At 38.8% G+C, this 19650-nt stretch overlaps 1 protein-coding gene across 1 annotated transcript in view; it reads left to right on the top strand.

Moving 5' to 3' along the window:
- The window catches only part of LHFPL3 (LHFPL tetraspan subfamily member 3), a 550740-nt gene that overhangs the window by 367770 nt on the left and 163320 nt on the right, over positions 1 to 19650 (top strand). Inside the window, exon 2 of the mRNA XM_061198458.1 lies at positions 17908 to 18144. Coding sequence (XP_061054441.1) covers positions 17908 to 18144 — 237 coding nt within the window. The remainder of the gene's footprint in view (positions 1 to 17907; positions 18145 to 19650) is intronic.

Here is a 19650-nt window from a genome sequence, read left to right as displayed (position 1 = left end):
GATGATAAAACAACAAAAAGAAGTCTTAAGTCTTCATTCTAAATTTGAAACCAAACATTCAATATCCGAGGTGTGCCAGAGGAGCAGTTGCATCATCACTCAACCACATCTAAAGCACCATTTCAAGTCAAACCCAATAAATGAATGTGCCTGACAGCAGATGGATGGAGACCTAAGTTCATGCTCCATTAGGCTTAATTCAGTCCAGAGCTCACCACTTCCCATGGTACATAGTGCTCAGTCAGGGAAGAGCCAGGAGCTTAGGGTTTCTAACCAGCCAGTTCACTGAAAAATATATTCTGTCAAATTTAGCATCGTATCAGCCTGAAATGAATAAAATAAGCACACACACCCCCTACTGAGGCATGGAAACTTCCTGGTCAAGTGGACCTGCAAAATTGGGACCCTCTGGAAACCACGAAAATGTACTGGCCACCAACCATGCAAGAATAATCTGTAATATTGAAGCAACTGATATCCTGGGAAGACCAGTCTACAAATAGCTCCATGACAACTGGAACTTCAAGGAACTCTTAAGCATTTAACCATCCCTGATAGAGGTCCTGCTGGGACCACAAGAGGGATGTTCCTTCTCTCCCTCTGACCCATGAGTAGTTTTAGTTACAGAGCTGTGTGCCTTTTCCATTTTCTCTAGTACTTTTTTTAGATCTTTCTGTATACTGGCTCCATTCTGGCTTATAAAGGCTCTATTGAGTTCTCTATTGATTGCATCTGCATGACTGAAAACACTTCCTGTAGAATTTAAGGGACCACTGTGATCCCCCTACCCAGTGCAGGAAGAAGGATGCTTAAAGAGAAGAATTAAGATTTGGGGGGACGTATTTAGCCCTGATACTACCAGGGCAAGCAAGAGTAATTTAAAACCATGAAATGGTGCTTAATTCCAAAAAATGCTAAGAGAGGAGTCTACAGGGACATTAGAGAGGCCAAAGACCTAGAATGTGCCAGAAATAAAGAAATGTTGAGGGGAGAGCAGGGGTATGAGTGCCTAGAACTCTTTTCCCCTTGCTTCGAAGGGCCAGTTTGGAGGGCTGGTGGAAACAACCAAACACCCATCACCATGAAGAAAGACCCAAGAGCAAGGTTCTTGTCAGCCTTTATAGATCATGTAAACCATACATCACTTCAGGTTTCCAGGCAGTGTTCTAGGATCTGGCACTGAGGAAAGATATGAAGTATCTTCATCTAAAATATGCGAATGGTAAATCATTTTTCCTATTTGGACTCTTTCAAGGAAACATAACTTTCACTGTGGAAACATCCAGTCCTAATATTTACTGTACTTCCAGTAGAAGAGATGAATAACATACCACACTATCGATGATATAGGGAGCTTGAGTTTGAATCTTATTGTCATATAGCAGAGACATCCCCCGACCTCCTCAGCTTGAGACTATACCCCAGTTCCTATTTCTTTTGCTAGAATTTTTTTTTTAAATCCCTTTTGTCCTCCCTAGTAATTGTAAGTTTTACTGCATATTCCTATTTTGATACTAGTTATCTTCCAAGTCTTAACAGTTATATCTGTACCTTTATTTTATATAGTAGTATAATTAAATAACCGTGCTCCCCCCCCCCCACACACACACTCACACACATACTGTTTTACTTAACCTCCTCCAGCTGCCAGTCATCTTTGTCCCAGTCCTCTTCCAGCTTTTGGATCTGGTTGAAAGAATAATGGTCTGGGAGTAAAAATCTTAAATTTTCCCTTTCAGCAAATTTTGAGATTTCAAAGCATAGGTTGGAGGTTTAAGATTATATGTTCAGTTACACTCAGTAGCCTATTTCTCCCTTTTTTCCTTATTACAGCAGTTAAACTGGGTACCCTTTTAGATTACAAGTCCCTTGAGAGAAGGAATTAGATGTGTCTTAATCACCTGTTGTCCCCAGAACTGGGACGTAAATAATAGTTACCTGACTGAAGAAGCTGTTTGCCAAAGATATGTAAAATCACTTTATGTCTGGCCATACAAGAAATGGCACCTCTTAAGGCTCTCATCAGCTGTTGACAAGAGCTCCCTTAACTGGGAATATATTGCTCTAAAGTTCAACAACAGCAATAACAAAAATCGATGAAGTTCCTGCATTTCAGTTTACTGAGATTTTGCTGCCAGTTATTTCTAGGGATGTCATTTTGACAACTCAGGATGCCAACACTTTAAGATAAGTTGGTGCATTTCTTAAAGTTCATGGGAACTCTAGTATTGTTCCACCACAAGACCATTTCTCAGTAATGGGCTTCTAGCCATGGACTGCAATACAAATATCGGTGTGTCCAATTTTTGCATTTTTTACAACCTGCTTTGACCTTAATTGTTGACTGTATTTAATTAAGTCAAAGACCAGTCTTTTGTCAGATTATCTGTATCAGTCTCACCAGTTCTTGGGTGAATCTTTTTTGGTATTCTGATTTTGTTGTCAGAGGAAAGCTCTGTATTTTCCTGAAATAGTAAAAATTAAACTCTATAATTAAAAAATGGTTAAGAGATGGAACAACAGTCAGACTGCCCAAGGTGTCAATCCTGGCAGCTGTGACATTTTCAAAGTTACTTAAGCTCTCTGTTCATGTTTCAACTTCTATAAAATGGGGGTAATAATAGTACATACTTCATCGGGTTGTAATGAGGTTTAAATGAGTTGATTCATATAAGAGTGTGTGTGACACAAGTGCTTAATAATGTTAGCTGTTATTTTTACAGTATTAAAATATTTTAGGAAAATGAAGGCACTACAGGTTTTTGCTCCAATTTCCCTGACAAATTTATTTTCTTCAACATTGGTTCAAACTACTCATCTCACTGGAGATTCTGGACTCTCAGAAACCTAAATGATGGCTTTGGCTTTATATAACAATAATAATACTATTATTAATGTCCAGAGATCAGTACATGGGAATAATGGGTAAGAATTGAGGTACTGAGCTCATGCTACACACTAGACCCATAACTAACTCCATGCAGCTACATCTGAACCTCCCAATATACTGCCTGTCTTTGTGAAGATGGGTTAGAGGTGTGAAGGTTGAGCCCACAGGTCGAATACATCAGTACCTAGAGGTTAGGGGACAGGATCCATATGCACTCTTATTCAAACTTCCAAATGTGTCAAATGGCAAAAGTTTCAGGAAATTTTTATTCAGCTCTGTCACTCTGCAGACATCAGAGGTACTCATCTTGATCACCCGCATTTTTAGGAAGGAGGGAGAAAAGATAGTCTTTGGTGGTCACCTCTACAGGTCTGGAGCTGTTGAGATGGCCTTGTTTGCTGCAGTTTAGGTGAGTTCAGCCAAGTAGTATGCTGTGACCCCAACAGGGAGCCAGTGCTGAAAGGGAGAATGTAGGGACTAGCAAGTCTGTGCTTGCACAGAGTCACTAAGAGGAATAGCAAATAGCCCAAAGGATTCCAAAGTTAGGTGTGATTCAAGCTGGAAGCTTGAATATCCAGGGCAGAGAGGTGGCCAAGCAGTGGATTTGGTCCTAGCAAGAAGGCCCCCAAGTCATGGCCTTTCTGAGCATTGCTTGCTTTGGTCAAGATAAGCCACACTCTTGAAACATGACTCAAGCTTGTCTTTAAGGGCTTAAGCTAAAGAATGTGTACAGTCAGAGACAGGAAAAATATCAGGACTTCAGACAGGCAGGCTCAAAAAAGGTCAAACGTTGGTCCCAATAGGAAAACATAAAGGTAATAAGGAAATCAAGATAGAACCATGTCATGCCCAGAAAACCCAGCAGAGATCCATGGAAGGCCAGCCTTGTGTGGCACAGATGCTCAGGGTTCATCCCTTACAATAGATCTACAATTGACTTTATGCCTCTCAGTGTGGACCACAGTAACTACAAATCAGAAGACAGGAACTAGATTATAACAACATGCCCACTCTCATCACTTTCATTCAACATAGTTTTGGAAGTCCTAGCTACAGCAATCAAAGAAGAAAAACAAATAAAAGGAATCTAATTTGGAAAGGAAGAAGTAAAACTGTCACTGTTTTGCGGGTGATATGATACTATACATAGAAAATCCTAAAGATGCCACCAGAAAACTGCTAGAGCTCATCAATGAATTTGATAAGGTTGCAGGATATAAAATTAATATACAGAAATCTGTTGCATTTCTCTACACCAACAATAAAATATCAGAATGAGAAATTAAGGAAACAATCCCATTTACCATAGCATCAAAGAGAATAAAATACCTAGGAATAAACCTACCTGAGGAGGCAAAAGACCTGTACTCCGAAAACTGTAAGATGCTGATGAAAGAAACTGAAGATGACACAAACAGATTGAAAGATATACCATGTTCTTGGATTGGAAGAATCAATATTGTTAAAATGACTATACTACCCAAGGCAATCTACAGATTCAATGCAATCCCTATCAAATTACAATGGCATTATTCATAGAAATAAAATAATTTTAAAATTTGTATGGAAACACAAAAGACCTTGAATAGCCAAAACAATCTTGAGAAAGAAGAACGGAGCTGGAGGAATCACACTCCCTGACTTCAGACTATACTACAAAGCTACAGTAGTCAAAACAGTATGATACTGGCACAAAAACAGACACATAGATCAATGGAACAGGGTAGAAAGCCCAGAAATAAACCCATGCACCTATCATCAATTAATCTATGACAAAGGAGGCAAGAATATACAATGAGAAAAGACAGTCTCTTCAATAAGTGATGCTGGGAAAACTGGACAGCTACATGTAAAAAAATAAAATTAGAACATTCTCAAACATCATATACAAAAATAAACTCAAAATGGATTAAAGACCTAAATGTAAGGCCATATACTATAAAACTCCTAGAGGAAAATATAGGCGGAACACTCTTTGAAGTGTGTTGCACACTTGAATAAATTGCAGCAGTATGTTTTGGCTCCATCTCCTAGAGTAATGTAAGCAAAAGCAAAAATAAACAAATGGGACCTAATGAAACTTAAAAGCTTTTGCACAGCAAAGGAAACCATAAACATAACAGAAAGACAACCTACAGAATGGGAGAAAATATTTGCAAACGATGCTACCAACAAGGGATTAATTTCCAAAATATACAAACAGCTTATATAGCTCAATGTCAAAAAAAATAACCCAATCAAAAAATGGGCAGAAGACCTAACAGACATTTCTCCAAAGAAGACATACAGATGGCCAACAGACACACAAAAAGATGCTCAAAATTGCTAATTATTAGAGAAATGCAAATCAAAACTACAATGAGGTATAACCTCACACTGGTCAGAATGGCCATCATCAAAAAGTCTACAAGCAATAGATGCTGAAGAGGGTGTGGAGAAAAGGAAAGCCTCCTACACTGTTGGTGGGATTGTAAATTGGTACAGCCACTATGGAGAAGAGTGTGGAGGTTCCTTAAAAAACTAAAAATAGAGTTGCCATATGATCTAGCAATCCTCCTCCTGGGCATACATTTGGAGAAAACCATAATTTGAAAAGATATGTACACTCCAGTTTCATTGCAGCATTATTTACAATAGCCAAGACATGGAAGCAACCCAAATGTCTATTGACAGATGAATGAATAAAGAAGATGTGGTACATATATACAATGGAATATTATTCAGTGGCAAAAAAGAATGAAATAATGCAATTTGCAGCAACATGGATGGACCTAGAGATCATCATACTAACTGAAATAAGTCAGACAAAGACAAATATCATATGATATCACTTGTATATGAAATCTAAAAAAGTGATACAAATGAACTTATTTACAAAACAGAAACAGACTCACGGACTTAGAATTCTAACACACTTGTGGTTACCAAAGGGGTAAGGTGGGGGAGAGGGATAAATTAGAAGTTTGGGATTAACAGATACACACTACTATGTATAAAATAGATAAACAAGGACCTACTGTATAGCACAGGGAACTTTATTCAGTATCTTGTAATAACCTGTAATGGAAAAGAATCTGAGAAAGAATATATATATATATACACACGTGTGTGTGTGTATATATTTGAATCACTTTGCTGTACACCTGAAACACTGTAGACCAACTAGACTTCAATTTTTAAAAAAAGATTATAATGACACACTACCATGTGTAACATCATGTGGTAGGCAGAATAATGCCCCCCAAAGATGTCCACACTCTAGTGCCTGGAACCTTGTGAATATGTTAGGTCACATGGAAATGGGGAATTAAGTTTGCAGATGCAATTAAGTTTGCTAATCAGCTGACCTTGTGATGGGGAGATTATCCTGGGTTATCTGGGTGGGCCCAATCTAATCACATGAATTATTAAAAGTGGAAGGAGAAGAGGCAAAAGAGGGTCAGAGAGATATATGTGAAAAGACCCCACTCAACATTGACCTTGAAAGAGGGAAAGGGTCCAGGAACCAAGGAATGCCAGCAGTCTCTAGAAGCAGGAAAAGGCAGGGAAATGGATTCTTGTCTATAGCCTCCAGAAAGGAATGTAGCCCTACAAACAATGAGATTTTAGCCCCGTGAGACCTGTATCAGAATTCTGATTTACAGAATTATATATATATATATATTTTAATATCTTTATTGGAGTGTAATTGCTTTACAGTGGTGTGTTAGTTTCTGCTTTATACAAAGTGAATCAGCTATACATACACATATATCCCCATAACTCCTCCCTCTTGCGTCTCCCTCCCACCCTCCCTATCCCACCCTCCCTATCCCACCCCTTTAGGTGGTCACAAAGCACCAAGCTGATCTCCCTGTGCTATGCGGCTGCTTCCCACTAGCTATCAATTTTACATTTGGTAGTGTATATATGTCCATGCCACTCTCTCACTTCCCCCTCCCCGCGTCCTCAAGTCCATTCTCTATGTCTGCGTCTTTATTCGTGTCCTGCCCCCAGGTTCTTCAGAACCATGGACCTAGAGTCTGTCATACAGAGTGAAGTAAGTCAGAAAGAGAAAAACAAATACCGTATGCTAACAAAAATATATGGAATCTAAAAAAAAAAAATGGTTTTGTGTTATTTTAAGTCACTAAGTTTGTGGTGATTTGTTGCAGTAGCTGTAGAAAACTAATACACATTACAGATAAGGAAATGCTTAATCTAGATTGTGTTTGATTGTAGAATCAACAAACCCTCAGTTTGTCCCAAGTGATATTTCTTTTATGTATGAAAGTCGACTACTCTTTGAAGAATACAAACAGTACCTTGAATAGGGAGAGCAGGCAGGGTTGTAGGGTGGAGAATGTGTGTTCATCTTTTCATTCCCTGGAGCCGGACTCAAGATAGGGACCAGGACCCAAGCCCAGATCATGGCTGCTCTAGACTGTTCTCAATTTCCATTCAGAAATTTTAAGCTCTGCTCCTGGTCATATATTGGTCTCTAACAAGAATTAATATACCTCTCTCTGTCTGGGCAAACAGGAAACTGGTATTCTGGATTCAGATAGTGGTAAAAAAAAAAAAAAAAAAAAAAAATTTTTTTTTTAAAAATTTTTGGCTGCATTGGGTCTTTGTTGCTATGCGTGGGCTTTTCTCTAGTTGCGGCGAGCGGGGGCTACTCTTCATCGCGGTGTGTGTGCTTCTCACTGTTGTGGCCTCTCGTTGCGGAGCATGGGCTCTAGGCGCACGGGCTTCAGTAGCTGAGACTCATGGGCTCTAGATCGCAGGCTCAGTAGATGTGGCACAAGGGCTTAGTTGCTCTGCAGTATGTGGGATCTTCCCCAACCAGGGTTCGAACCCGTGTCCCCTGCATTGGCAGGTGGATTCTTAACCACTGCGCCACCAGGGAAGCCCAAGAAAAACAAATTCTTTAGTGAAACATGTTGGAACACGTGTACCATCCTTTCACTTTATTAAATGTTTCTAACTAGCAGAGTTTATCAGTAATTCACATGGCCATCATCTCGAAATTTAAAATACTTTAGATCATCACAGTACTATAACTTCCATCAGCATACCCCAGCCTTGGTTATGAGAGTGGCACATGAATCACAGTAGATTTTTTTAACCCCAAGCAGGAACCTGGGGCCTTGGTTAAAGGGTGAAAGTACTGAACCCTGAGGGCAGGAATGATCCCCAAGGGCAGAGAGCAAAAGCCCGAGCTCCCCCGCTGAGGTTTCAGACTTACCCACAGCCCTGCCTGGGGCCATTCTAGCACCTGAGTTCAAAGAAAACCGCCTTCTGGGCATTTCACTGGCAGGTTAAGACTAGGTTGCATTTCCTTTTAGTCAAGGGAAGGCATTGTTCTGATTCAGGCATTGTTCTTCAGCTGTCACACCGGTCAAGGTTGTATCTATAAACTTTTGGTTACCACTTTAAGAATTTGAAGTTGAAAGATGTGTGAAAATCTTTTGACAGAACATTTAACCCACTGACTTCTTTCACCCTCTCTTGACCTGGTTTTTCTCCTCTTCATTTTTGATACCTACTGCCAATTCCAATTCGGTTTCTCTGGGGACAGTTTTTTGTTCTAAACCATTAGCGTTCTCCATAAAGATAAACCACTGAAGATTTTACCATAGATTACTTACAGCCTAACATATCTCAGATTATTTTCCCTAGTCTGAATAAATTGTTTCAAAGGCACAGCAAAGAAAATGGAAGCCTTTAAAAAAAAATTTTTTTTCAAGGAGCAAGAAATAAAGAAAAAAAAAAGGAACTCAAACAATTTGCCACAGTTGTGTTTTTCTTTAGCAGTTTTCTGTTTTAGCTGTAATAAAGCAGACCCTGAGAGTCCACATAATCTTGATCTTAAGCATCCAAGTGGTGAGGGGATGGAAAAGAGGAAGTGACACTAAAGACGAACAGAATAGACATTAGGAACAGTCAGCTCGAAAATTTTGTTATCCAGAGCCCCGTCGTGCCGTTCTGCCTTTTTCAACGTGGTGAAAGAATAATTCAGTGCCTAGACTAGACTGTCTGTCCTGAATGATATTACAAGCCCTCTCTGCAAAGAAAGTGACGACACTCCATAGGTTATGTGACTGTTCTTAAGCTGTATAGGCACCAGGAGTGAAGCAGAGGGAGATCTGTATATATCATATCGATATTGATATCAATATTGATATATTGATTAGATATAGATGGAAGGAAGTAAGGAAGGGAGGAAAGAGAAGGGGGGAGAAAGGGAAAGAGAGAGGGAAAGAGAGAGGGAAAGAAAGAGAGAAAGAAATATCAGCTAAACTGTGAAAAAACATAACCTGGGAGTCTGTAAATAATGTGTACATGTGTGCGTCTAATGCCCCCTTGAAAGTAAGAGTCTTCCTTACAAAGGATGGTTGGGGAAGCATCCATCTTGCTTGAGCTTGGTTCCACTTCTGACATTTTTAGTATGTAGTATTTAGTTTTTCCACATGTTTTCTTTGAACAATTTTTGCCATTTGAAGTTTCTAAAGAATTCAAATGTTACGTCAAGAGAATAAAATAAAAAGCGGGCAAGCTGTGTAAAAGAAAAGCTTGCCACCATAAAGCTATATTGGTGACAAATTCTGTTTCAGGCAAGTGTGTACAAATGGGCACTCTGTTTTGGGGGAGTCTGGCAGGTTTGGGAGAGCTCATCCTCACTGAGAAGGAATTCAGTTGCTCCTAAGTTTACCCCTTTTACAGAGAAATGAAATGCTGCTAGCTGGATTGGCATGAGATTCCTGACCTTGTCAAACTCCAGCCAATGTCTACTTTCCCTGAGTTAGGGCAGAGAGCGAGGATACCACCCTCTCTCTGTCTGCTGAGTAGGAAGACGTTGAGTCTGCTCAGGAATTACTTTACAAATGCAGTTATTTCTCATCATATGTGTATGTATGGAGCATCAAGTGAATACAAATATACTCCTAAATGTGAATGATATAAAGTAAATAGTAGATAACCACTCAAACATCTAGACCAGGGCTCCCTGTTTTACAAATAAAGTAGCTTGGCACAAGGAGCCACATGGAAAAGTGCTGGCAAGATAATCATTGGTCTTTGCTCCAGGTGTTACCATGGCTAAAGCAGATTTGCTGGGAGAGCAGTGATAGGTGTACTGTTCATATGGCTGTGGAGAAAGATGATATTTTCTTCTATTAAGGTCCTGTGTCTGAAATGTAATATAGATTTTAGCGCTTGAAAATGTTGCCTGAGTCAAGAGCTCTCCTGCAATTTTCAGACAAGTTTGTGACCTGCCAGCATGTTTGGTTTTGCATTTTTTTTGAAATGTTCATTAAAACAATGTGTCTAGTGAAACTCAAAGAAGTTACTTAAAAGAAGTAAAGCTTCACAAAAACTTTAATAGGACCGAATTGACTCATGTCTTTATTTTTACCTGAAGTAGAACTTATTCTATATGTAAGTAACTGTATGTAAATTAATAAGGTAAATATATTCATAGTCATATATACACATACACATATATATACTCTTAAAAGGAATATTTACCTTTTAAGAGCATATAAAATGTTTGGCTAACACATAGCCAAGTTAAAATATCAAGCCAAAAACCAACTTAAAATATCAAGCCAAAAAAAAGGATGGATTTTTTTTGTGAAATGTGTATAAAACCAAATATACATATATTTATTTATAATTAACCTCATTAATTCCCATTTCACACATTTAGAATTTATAATTACTCTAATGCTCTTGGCACTGCATATAAGGTGAAATTATGATTAGGTGAAATACTGGTGTAAACAAAAGAAATATTTATACATATAAAAGCTAGCAGTTTCTAAGCATCATTTTAGTAGTAGCTCATGTACTCAATAAATGTCTAATTATAAACAACAAGCACTTTCAAGATTCTGTAAGTGTTCTTAGTAAAAATAAAAATATTCTAAAGTAATTTCGAGACTTTCCTGGCAGCCCAGTGGTTAAGACTCTGTGCTTCCACTGCAGGGGGCACAGGTTCAATCGCTGGTCGGGAAACTAAGATCCCACATGCCACGCTGCATGGCCAAAAAAAAAAGAAAAGAGTGAAATCTTAAACTCTAATATAGAGTAATTTCATGTGCATCATTATTGTTGATAAGTAAAGGGTAATAGTGTATGTGGTGTTAGAAGCATAGATTCCAAAGCTAGACTACCTGAATTCAAATCCTGTTTCACCACTTGTGGGCTTTGTATGACCTTGAGCAAGCTATTTGAAATTTCTGTGCTTCAGCTTCCTTTTTTCCTATATATAAAAAAGAAAATAATGTTGGGGTTGGTGGGGAAGCAATGAATGACAACCCTCTGTTCCCCCTCTGCAGTGGACTGAATGTTTATGTCTCCCCAGGATTCATAGGTTAAAACCCTAATCCCAGTATGATGGTATCAGCAGCTGGGGCCTTTGGTAGGTGATTAGGTTCTGAGGGCGGAGCCCCCGTGAATGGGATTCATGCCCTTATAAGAAGAGGCCACAGGGCTAGCTAGCTGCCTTTCCGCCCTGTGAGGGAGGATACAACGAGAAGTCAGCCATCTGCAGCTCAGAAGAGCGTGCTCACCAAACCCACCATGCTGGTGCTCTGACCTCAGACTTCCAGCCTCCAGAACTGTGGGACCTTCCCAAGCTCTGAACCAACTAAGAGAGAGAAGAGCTGGCAGATGGAGACCAAATATACCCTTTATAATGAGAAAGCTTAGGTTGAAGAAATGACTCTGGGTCTCTTAGCCAAAGGGACTTCCTAATCTGCACCCCAGAATCAAACATACTTGTCTTCCTACTTCTGGGCATCACTGGAAAATCAAGCCCACCCTGTGTAAAATGTACAGCACAGAGGAGTGGAGTATATTCTTCATGTGGGCAAACTGCTCCTAAGGTAAGGAGAGGAAGGGGCTGGGCTGGTATGGAGAATACCTCTCCTCCGGGTATTCCTCAGGGGACTCACTCCATCAGTGGGAAGGAAGAAAGAATGGGATGAGGAGCCAAGGGTATTTCAGGAAAAATCCCTGTTTCTAGAAACTAGAGAAACCAGGAAGTAGTGCTCTCATGTTTGTCTTAGCTTTATTTGAGAATTAAATGAGATGATGTATGTGCAGTGTGCCCCACTCATGGTGAGCGTATAATAAATGTTAGCTATTTATTATGGTGTGTACTGTTATTAACTATGTCATATCAAGATTTCATGGAGTCTGACTGGATTCAAGATAGATATCAAAAGCCATCTACTGGCATTCTAGAGATCAGAACTGTATTGTATTTTTAAGTTCTACATTCTGATTTGTAATTATATTTGGCTAGTAACCCTCAAAATTTGGGCAGATTAGCAAGCTATGTTGTACTTAGTTAAATGTTTTTCCTCATATTCCGGAAAAGCTTTTTCTCCACTATGTAGCTCCTAAGTACAGGTGTGGGTGGACTCCTGATTCTCCCCTGATTAAACCCGATGGTGTGGGTTTCACAGCTGATTGAGCACAAGGTACAAGTGGATGTATGGCGCCCTTTACTCGGGCAATTAGGGCTGAGCGTCTGTGCAGAGAAGCTTCTCTCATCACACACAACTTTCTAACTCTCCTCTTTTGAGAGCCCATTGTTTATTTACATTTTCTCTTTCTCCTCTTTCTAAGGTATGTTGTATCTTTTGTGTTATGACCCCAAGTTAAATGCTCATAAAATTATACTGGGTTTAAAACCAAAACTGATCAGGAGACAATTTGTTTTCTCCACTGGACTCTAAACCACAGTACTTTGTCCTGGATTGTCTAGCAACTCAGTTCTCCAGAGGTAAACTGAGGTATAAATACAGTACCTTTTCCAGACGTATGAATACTATGGTTCAGTTTTGTTGGCCGTGTGCTAATGAAGAAACTGTAGGAATGCTTCGTGTCTCTCCTTTACCAGGTGTTTAGAGTAAAAATCCTCGTGTGAAAGTTCCCCCTCCATAGCCTGGCAGCTCTGCTGGCATCAATTTCTTCAATTACTATATGCCTGAATAATTGATAAAGTGAACTCAGGTTCATTTTTTTCACCACGTTCCCTTTGAGTGCTTCAGCAACATGAGGCAATTTATCATGCTTTTTGTGCAACAGTGCATAGACTTTTAAAAGAATGAATTTAGACCTTCCCTTCCTGTCCAAAAAATAAGCAGTTCTCAGGTTTGCAATGTTGAAAGTCGTGATTAGGATAGTTGGTTCAGCAATATCAGCAGGCCCAAGTGACGCAAATCATAGAACCCCCCTTTTGCTATTTTCCTCTTGCTTCATTTCCCTTTGGAGAAAGACCCAATTAAAAGCAGTTGTGGATTTTTCTGAGGCTGTTTCTTTCACAGAGGTTATATTCAGCTCTTTGGCGAAGAAAAATGCCAGAGCAATTAGTGGCTCTAGGGAACCACTAGCTGTTTGTGTACTATTTCAGAAGAACCCATTGTGGGCAGCCTCTACATAGAGGTTCCTTTTAGAATGTGAATGCTTCCTAGCCATTTGGAATATGCTTAAAATTGAAATCAACAGTCATGCCCTCACAAAGGTGCCTTGATTGTATATTCTAGATTAGAAGATGTCATGGCAGCATTCTGTAAGGACATAGGTTTCTTTTCATCATTATTCTCTGCTCACCTCAGCTTGTGAGCTCTTGTTTCTCTTTAATATTCAAGAATGTTCTCTGATATACTTCTGGAAAACCTGCTGCTGAAATGAAGGAATATATAACTGCGAGTAACTTAGTCATTTTCTTGGTGACATTCTAATAAGAAACCGTTTTTGGATAATAGCCCAGTTGGCACTAATTCTGCACTATCCCTCCCAGTCAGGAAATAGCATGTGCAAGTTAATCAGATGTTCTGGTGCCTTGTATACGCTAATGTTTAGTATAGTGGTGGTGCTGCGTCTTACAGGATGATCAATTTGTAAAGAATTAGAAATAATTATAAAGCCAACAGGAATATTATTTCATCCTTTGTTGACTGAGGCATTAGCCTAGCATCTTGCAGGTACTTCTTAGTCAGGATTACAAACAGCTGTTAGTTTCTAGCGGCTCTACAAATCGTGCAGTTTAGTGAGGTTCTGGTTAATAGGATGCCAGAAAACAGAATTTATAATAGCACTCAAGCATTAATGCAGAATGTAATAACCATACCTTTCCAAAGAAACCAACAGAGCCTAAACTATCTTAACGGTTTAAATTAATCTTTAATACACTATAACTTTGGGGAGGGGGCTTTGCCTTTCAAAAATAAAACAGCCAAGTTGGGGAAGTTCGGATAGGGTGAGAAGAAAATGTATATTTGATAATACATTGTCAGAAAATAAAATTTGTTATGCAGTGGCCATCTAGAAGCACAGCTTTCAAAAAGATAGGATTTATTTATTTAAAAATTGGATTTTAATCACAGACTTCACTTACAAAGTTTTAAAAGCTTTTAAATGCAATTGAGTTTCATTTTTTATTATCCTACTATAGAACCATTCAGATTTTCAAAACAGATGAATTTTTTTTAAAAGACCAGATCTTTCACTTTAAGAGACAGCCAACAAGAAGGGGGTGGAGAATCCAGTACAAATTCCAGTGCCTTCTGGCCTGAAGGACACCTGGAGTACACCTGTGAGTGGGGGACCTAAACCTTTCTCCCCGGGAGGCCAAAACCCGACCTTGTTATCAGCCCAGGTTTTATCTTAAGATTCCTGTGAACAGCCAACTCCCTTAGACTATATTGAAAATAAAAATTGCACTTCAGAAATTCTATTTTTGTTACTTTCAGCAAAAATACCCATTGCGTAAAATGAAGCACAATGGTATATTATATCCTCTATCTTCCCAGATTCTTCACTTAAAATTTGATTAAGGAAATCATATACTTTGAAGATAGGGAATAATGAATTGCCATTCATATTCTCCTGTGGTTTTAGCTTCAGAGTGTGAATTCTGCCTCTGCTTTTTTTATTCCAGTATGTAATTCAGAGTTTCCAGAAATGGAAATTTTTAAGATAGTCAGTCTACCCTCAGTGCATAAAGACTTTGAGAAAAGATGTCTTTGTTGATGTCAGCATTCCACGAACATCCTATTCCAGTGGAATTGTCCTATAATGTCCAATAACCTGTCTGAACTTGAGTCACTTGGTGATGTCTATTAAGTTTAGCAAAAACTATAAGTTACCATGCTCCAAATGATTCCCATTCATTAAAAAAAAATGATTTTCTTTTTTTCTTAAGTAATTTTGTCATAAATAAAAATTAAGTTAAAAAGCATTTAGAATATTTTAGAAGATATTCCATGTAACATAGCTTCCTTAGAGGTGATTTTTCTGAAGTATGGTTTAGATTTAAAAATCTGGGTCTTCCCAAATAAAATGAATTTTCACTCATGGAAACCACATGTTTTTTAAAATACAAGGATGATTACTACTAGAAATGCCTTGGAGAGCATGTTGGTACTGAATGCTAGAAACTACAGAAGGAATGGGAATTTGAAGTATTTTCAAATCATCAACTCCACTTTTTTCTAATCTCCCAAGTACTTGTAATCTGTTGTCAAGTTATAAAAAAATTGCCTCTGTTAATTGTCATCGAAGTATGAATCCATATTTAACTAGATTGGTGACCTTTGGTAGTTGTGATGTTGACTTCTGTAAACTATATTTTAGAGTATACTGTCTAGGTGCTATAATTTGTTTATTGTTTCATTTAGTTTCCGATTCAAAAGTATTTTATTGCCAACTATCTACAAGGCACTCTTTTAGGTGCTATAAATATGATGACTTAACCAAAAATTCTTTCCTCAGAAAGCTTATAGTCTGTAATTGAGATAATGCTTATAAATAAATAACTGTAACACATGTAAAACAACAACAATAAGAACTTTAAGATCAATGCAGTCAACAGCTATGTGAGTTCAGAGAAGGGCAATAATGTAGTTCAAGAAGAATTTGAGATGGCTCACGTTGTGGAGAATGTTGCTTTTGACTGAATGTTAAAGGATATTTAAGAGTAGAGTATTGAGGGACAGTAGTGGCAAATTCTCCAGGCAAAAGAGAAAACAGAGATCCAAAAACTTGGTGCATGGACAGGGGATCATGTGTATTTCAACCCACGTGAAGTGGAGAGTATAAAGGGGAGGAGGACTGGAAACTAAGTAGGGGCTGGACCGTGGACCTTTGAATACCTAGCTTAGTGTCTGAGTGTTCTTCAGTACCAGTGGGAACCAGTGAGACGTTTTGAGCACGAGCAGTAATGTGGGCTCTGAAATCCAGTGAGGGTGAACAGAAGGCAGAGGGAAGTTAGGGTTCCTTTTGAGAGATAATGAAGGCTTAAAGTAGGAGTGCCTAGGCGGAGATATTGCACAGGTAGAGAAGAGAAGCATGGCAACATTTGTGATGTGGGGCAAAGAAAAGAGAGGAATCAAGTGTGACCCAAAGTTTTGAACTATCATCCTGTAAAATAACAAGGAATCCTAAGTCAGAGTTCTCCTGGGCAGTCTTCCTTCCTGTCACCCCTCTTGGTATCTGTCTCCTCCAGACCTGTCTTGTAGAGCTGTGCTCCTGTTAAAAAGTAAGATAGTAGTTGTCTACCTCTGGCTTGTTCAGTAAGTTACAGTGAGGTAAGAGTTACATGGGACTTGCTCTTGCCAGCTTCAGGGATTGTTTGCCTCTGATAGTCACGGAACTCTAACTTGGTTGTGCCGTCATAGTCTTCTTTAGTTAATGCCCTGGAAACAATAACCTGCTGGGATGCATAGCCCCTGCCTGCCTCACAGCATCAACGTGATCACTTTCTCCACCCCCATCACTAATCTCCTGGTAGCTTCTGAAATACACCAAGCCTCTTTCCAACATTGGGGCCTCTGCACATGCTCTTGCCTGGAACATCTTTCCCATCTATTTCACATGTCTAGTGCTTTGCCTGTTTTTGGCCTTAGCTTAAATGTCATGCCCTCAAGAGGCCTTACCTGATCACTTTCTCTAAAGAAGGTCCCACCCGCTATTCTCTATCTGAGCCCTTTGTTTCTTTCTTGCCTATTACTTATTACAACTTACAATTATTTTATTTGCATGCTTACTCATTTTTTGCCTCCTTTCCTGACAGAACGTAAAGTCTATGATAACGTAAACCATGTCTCTTTTCTTGATGGCTGTATCCCTTGATGGCACCAAGAACTGTGTCTGGTACTCCTTAGGAGACACTCAATAAGCAGTTGTTGAATTAATGAGTGAACTGCCTATTCAGAATGCTCTATGTAACCTAACACTGTCATCATTTACCCTCAAATAATTGGATTAAATGTAAAGAGAGTAGCAACAAAAGCCTTCAAATTAACATATTCTTATTTAAAAGTATTCATACGATTCACATGGTGATATTTGGGAAATAGAACATAAGTATTCTCCTTAAATTCCTGAATTTCCATAAAAGCTCTGGGGTGCCACACTGCATTACCATGATTTTCGGCCTTTTAAAAAATGAAATAGAACAGAGAATAGACTAGAAAATATCAGAGTGCATTGCATGTGGTAAGTATAGTTTCAAGAAACTTTTTAGTGTGTGTGTTGGAGGTCACAATACGAAACTATTTTTTACTGTGACTCCAAGTCAATATATGCTCTGGTATTTTCCATGTTATCCTAATCCCTAATCCGGCTGCTATTATAGCTCTTCAGAGCCAGCATTGAATTGTCATTCTGCAGTGTTAGGATTGCCTGTGGCCTATTTGCAGTGGAAGCCTTCTCACAAATGCACTCAAATTCAATTTTTTTTTTTTTTTTTTTTTTTTTAGTATTTTTTTATTGATCAACGTACCTTAACCTCTCTTATAATGCTCAATCTCACTGAAAAGTGTGTTCCCAGAGCCCCTTTCACTGCAGAGTGCTGGGCTGCTTTTAAGTTAACCAGGAAAAAATCACTCAGGGTTGGACAGCAGTAAGATTTGCTGGTTTTTACATCAAGAGTTTGGACAATGATTTGACACATAGTAGCTATATTTGCTAAAATGGAATTTATGTCAACTCCTTTTCTCTTTTTTTCCTCTCTCTCCAAGCTGCCTGCCTTGTGCTTGGCTGTATGATTTTCCCTGATGGCTGGGATTCAGATGAAGTAAAACGGATGTGTGGAGAAAAGACAGACAAGTACACTCTTGGGGCTTGTTCAGTCCGCTGGGCTTACATCCTGGCTATCATTGGGATTTTGGATGCCCTCATCCTCTCGTTTCTGGCATTCGTGCTCGGTAACCGACAAGACAGCTTGATGGCAGAGGAACTGAAGGCAGAAAACAAAGGTAAGATTGCTCTGGGGAACTCTTACCTGGACATCTCAAACACAAAAAATGACACTCTGCATTCTTTCCCATCTGGTAGCAGTGCATCCCCTCTGGGTCTAATTTGCTGCATTTAAAAAAATTGAAGTATAGTTGATTTACAGTGTTGTGTTAATTTCTGCTGTACAGCAAAGTGATTCAGTTATACATATATCTGCATTCTTTTTCATATTCTTTTCCGTTATGGTTTATTGCGGGACGTTGAACATAGTTCCCTGTGCTATACAGTAGGACCTTGTTTGCCAAGGGGGAGGAGGGTTGGGGGAAGGATGGATTGGGAGTTTGGGACTAGCAGATACTGCATCTTTTAATGGTGTCTAGTTCACAGACTTTTCCCAGACTCAAGACATTTACAGAATTAAAATAGTGTATTTTTACATTTACCTTTCTGAGGCTTTCTGAGTCCATTGTTATTTAGAGTTTTTCCAGTTTCGTCCTTCCATGAATTAATGGCTATGAAACAACTTTTTTGGGGGGTGGGTGTGGGGCGGCTCTACTTGGCCAAACAGCAAGTGCTTTCTCGCCACGTATTCAGCTGTTTTCCAGGTTGAAATAAATGCCTGGGGAGTCTTTGAGAATCATCTATAAACGTCTTTGTTAAACTGCTCACCATCAATATACTTGAATTCAGACTCAACCTCTCAGAAAGAGGTAGAGATACTGGCCACAAATAGTTACAGTTAGATATTTCAGTGTTTACCTAATTAGCTGAATTTTAAAATGTGTTATCTGGGTAATCAAAAGTCCTCAAATTTCTCTTCAAAAAGAAGAGACACACACACACACAAAGTAGGATAGAAAATAGGACATTGACTAGTGAATGATACATGAATATTATAGTGTGCCAGTAAGAGCTAGCAAGTCGTTATTCAAGATAAATCTTTTAATTTTCTTTCCACATTTCTAAACCAATTTCTTGGGATAGAATTTTACTGTCTCTGTTTTGTTAAAGCCTTAGGTTCATTAAATTGTTTTGTCTTTATGTTATCTTTAATACTTTGGACTTGTATCAGCACCTTCAACTGAGTGGCTCCTTCTTCTAGCTTTTATTCCTAATTAAGAACTAAATCCATCCTTGAATTATGAAATTTAGTTTATTTCAAGTAGTGTTTACTTGAAAAACCCTTCACTGCCTCAACATGCCTCAGATATAAGCATACATTAGTATCTACGTGAATGTCACATGTAATGATAGTGTAGCAAGCTTTATACTTAGAGCATAACAATTTATGCTCATAAACCGTGAACTATAAAGAGATAAATAGAGAAGTCTGGGAGAACAGCAGTCACCTGAGAGCCCTTTATTCCTCTGATTTATAGACAGAATACATATTAGTTTACTTGGTTCTATCAAAAATATTCTAAACACAAAAATAATCCTTTCGTAGGGGAATAGTGCTGAACTTCCTAAAAACACGACTACCTCCCTCTGAGTTGCCTTTTCTAGATGAAAAGGATGATATGAAG

This window comes from Eubalaena glacialis, chromosome 8, assembly GCF_028564815.1.
Source record: "Eubalaena glacialis isolate mEubGla1 chromosome 8, mEubGla1.1.hap2.+ XY, whole genome shotgun sequence".
Lineage (NCBI taxonomy): Eukaryota > Metazoa > Chordata > Mammalia > Artiodactyla > Balaenidae > Eubalaena > Eubalaena glacialis.
This window is presented reverse-complemented; position numbering and strand designations above follow the sequence as displayed.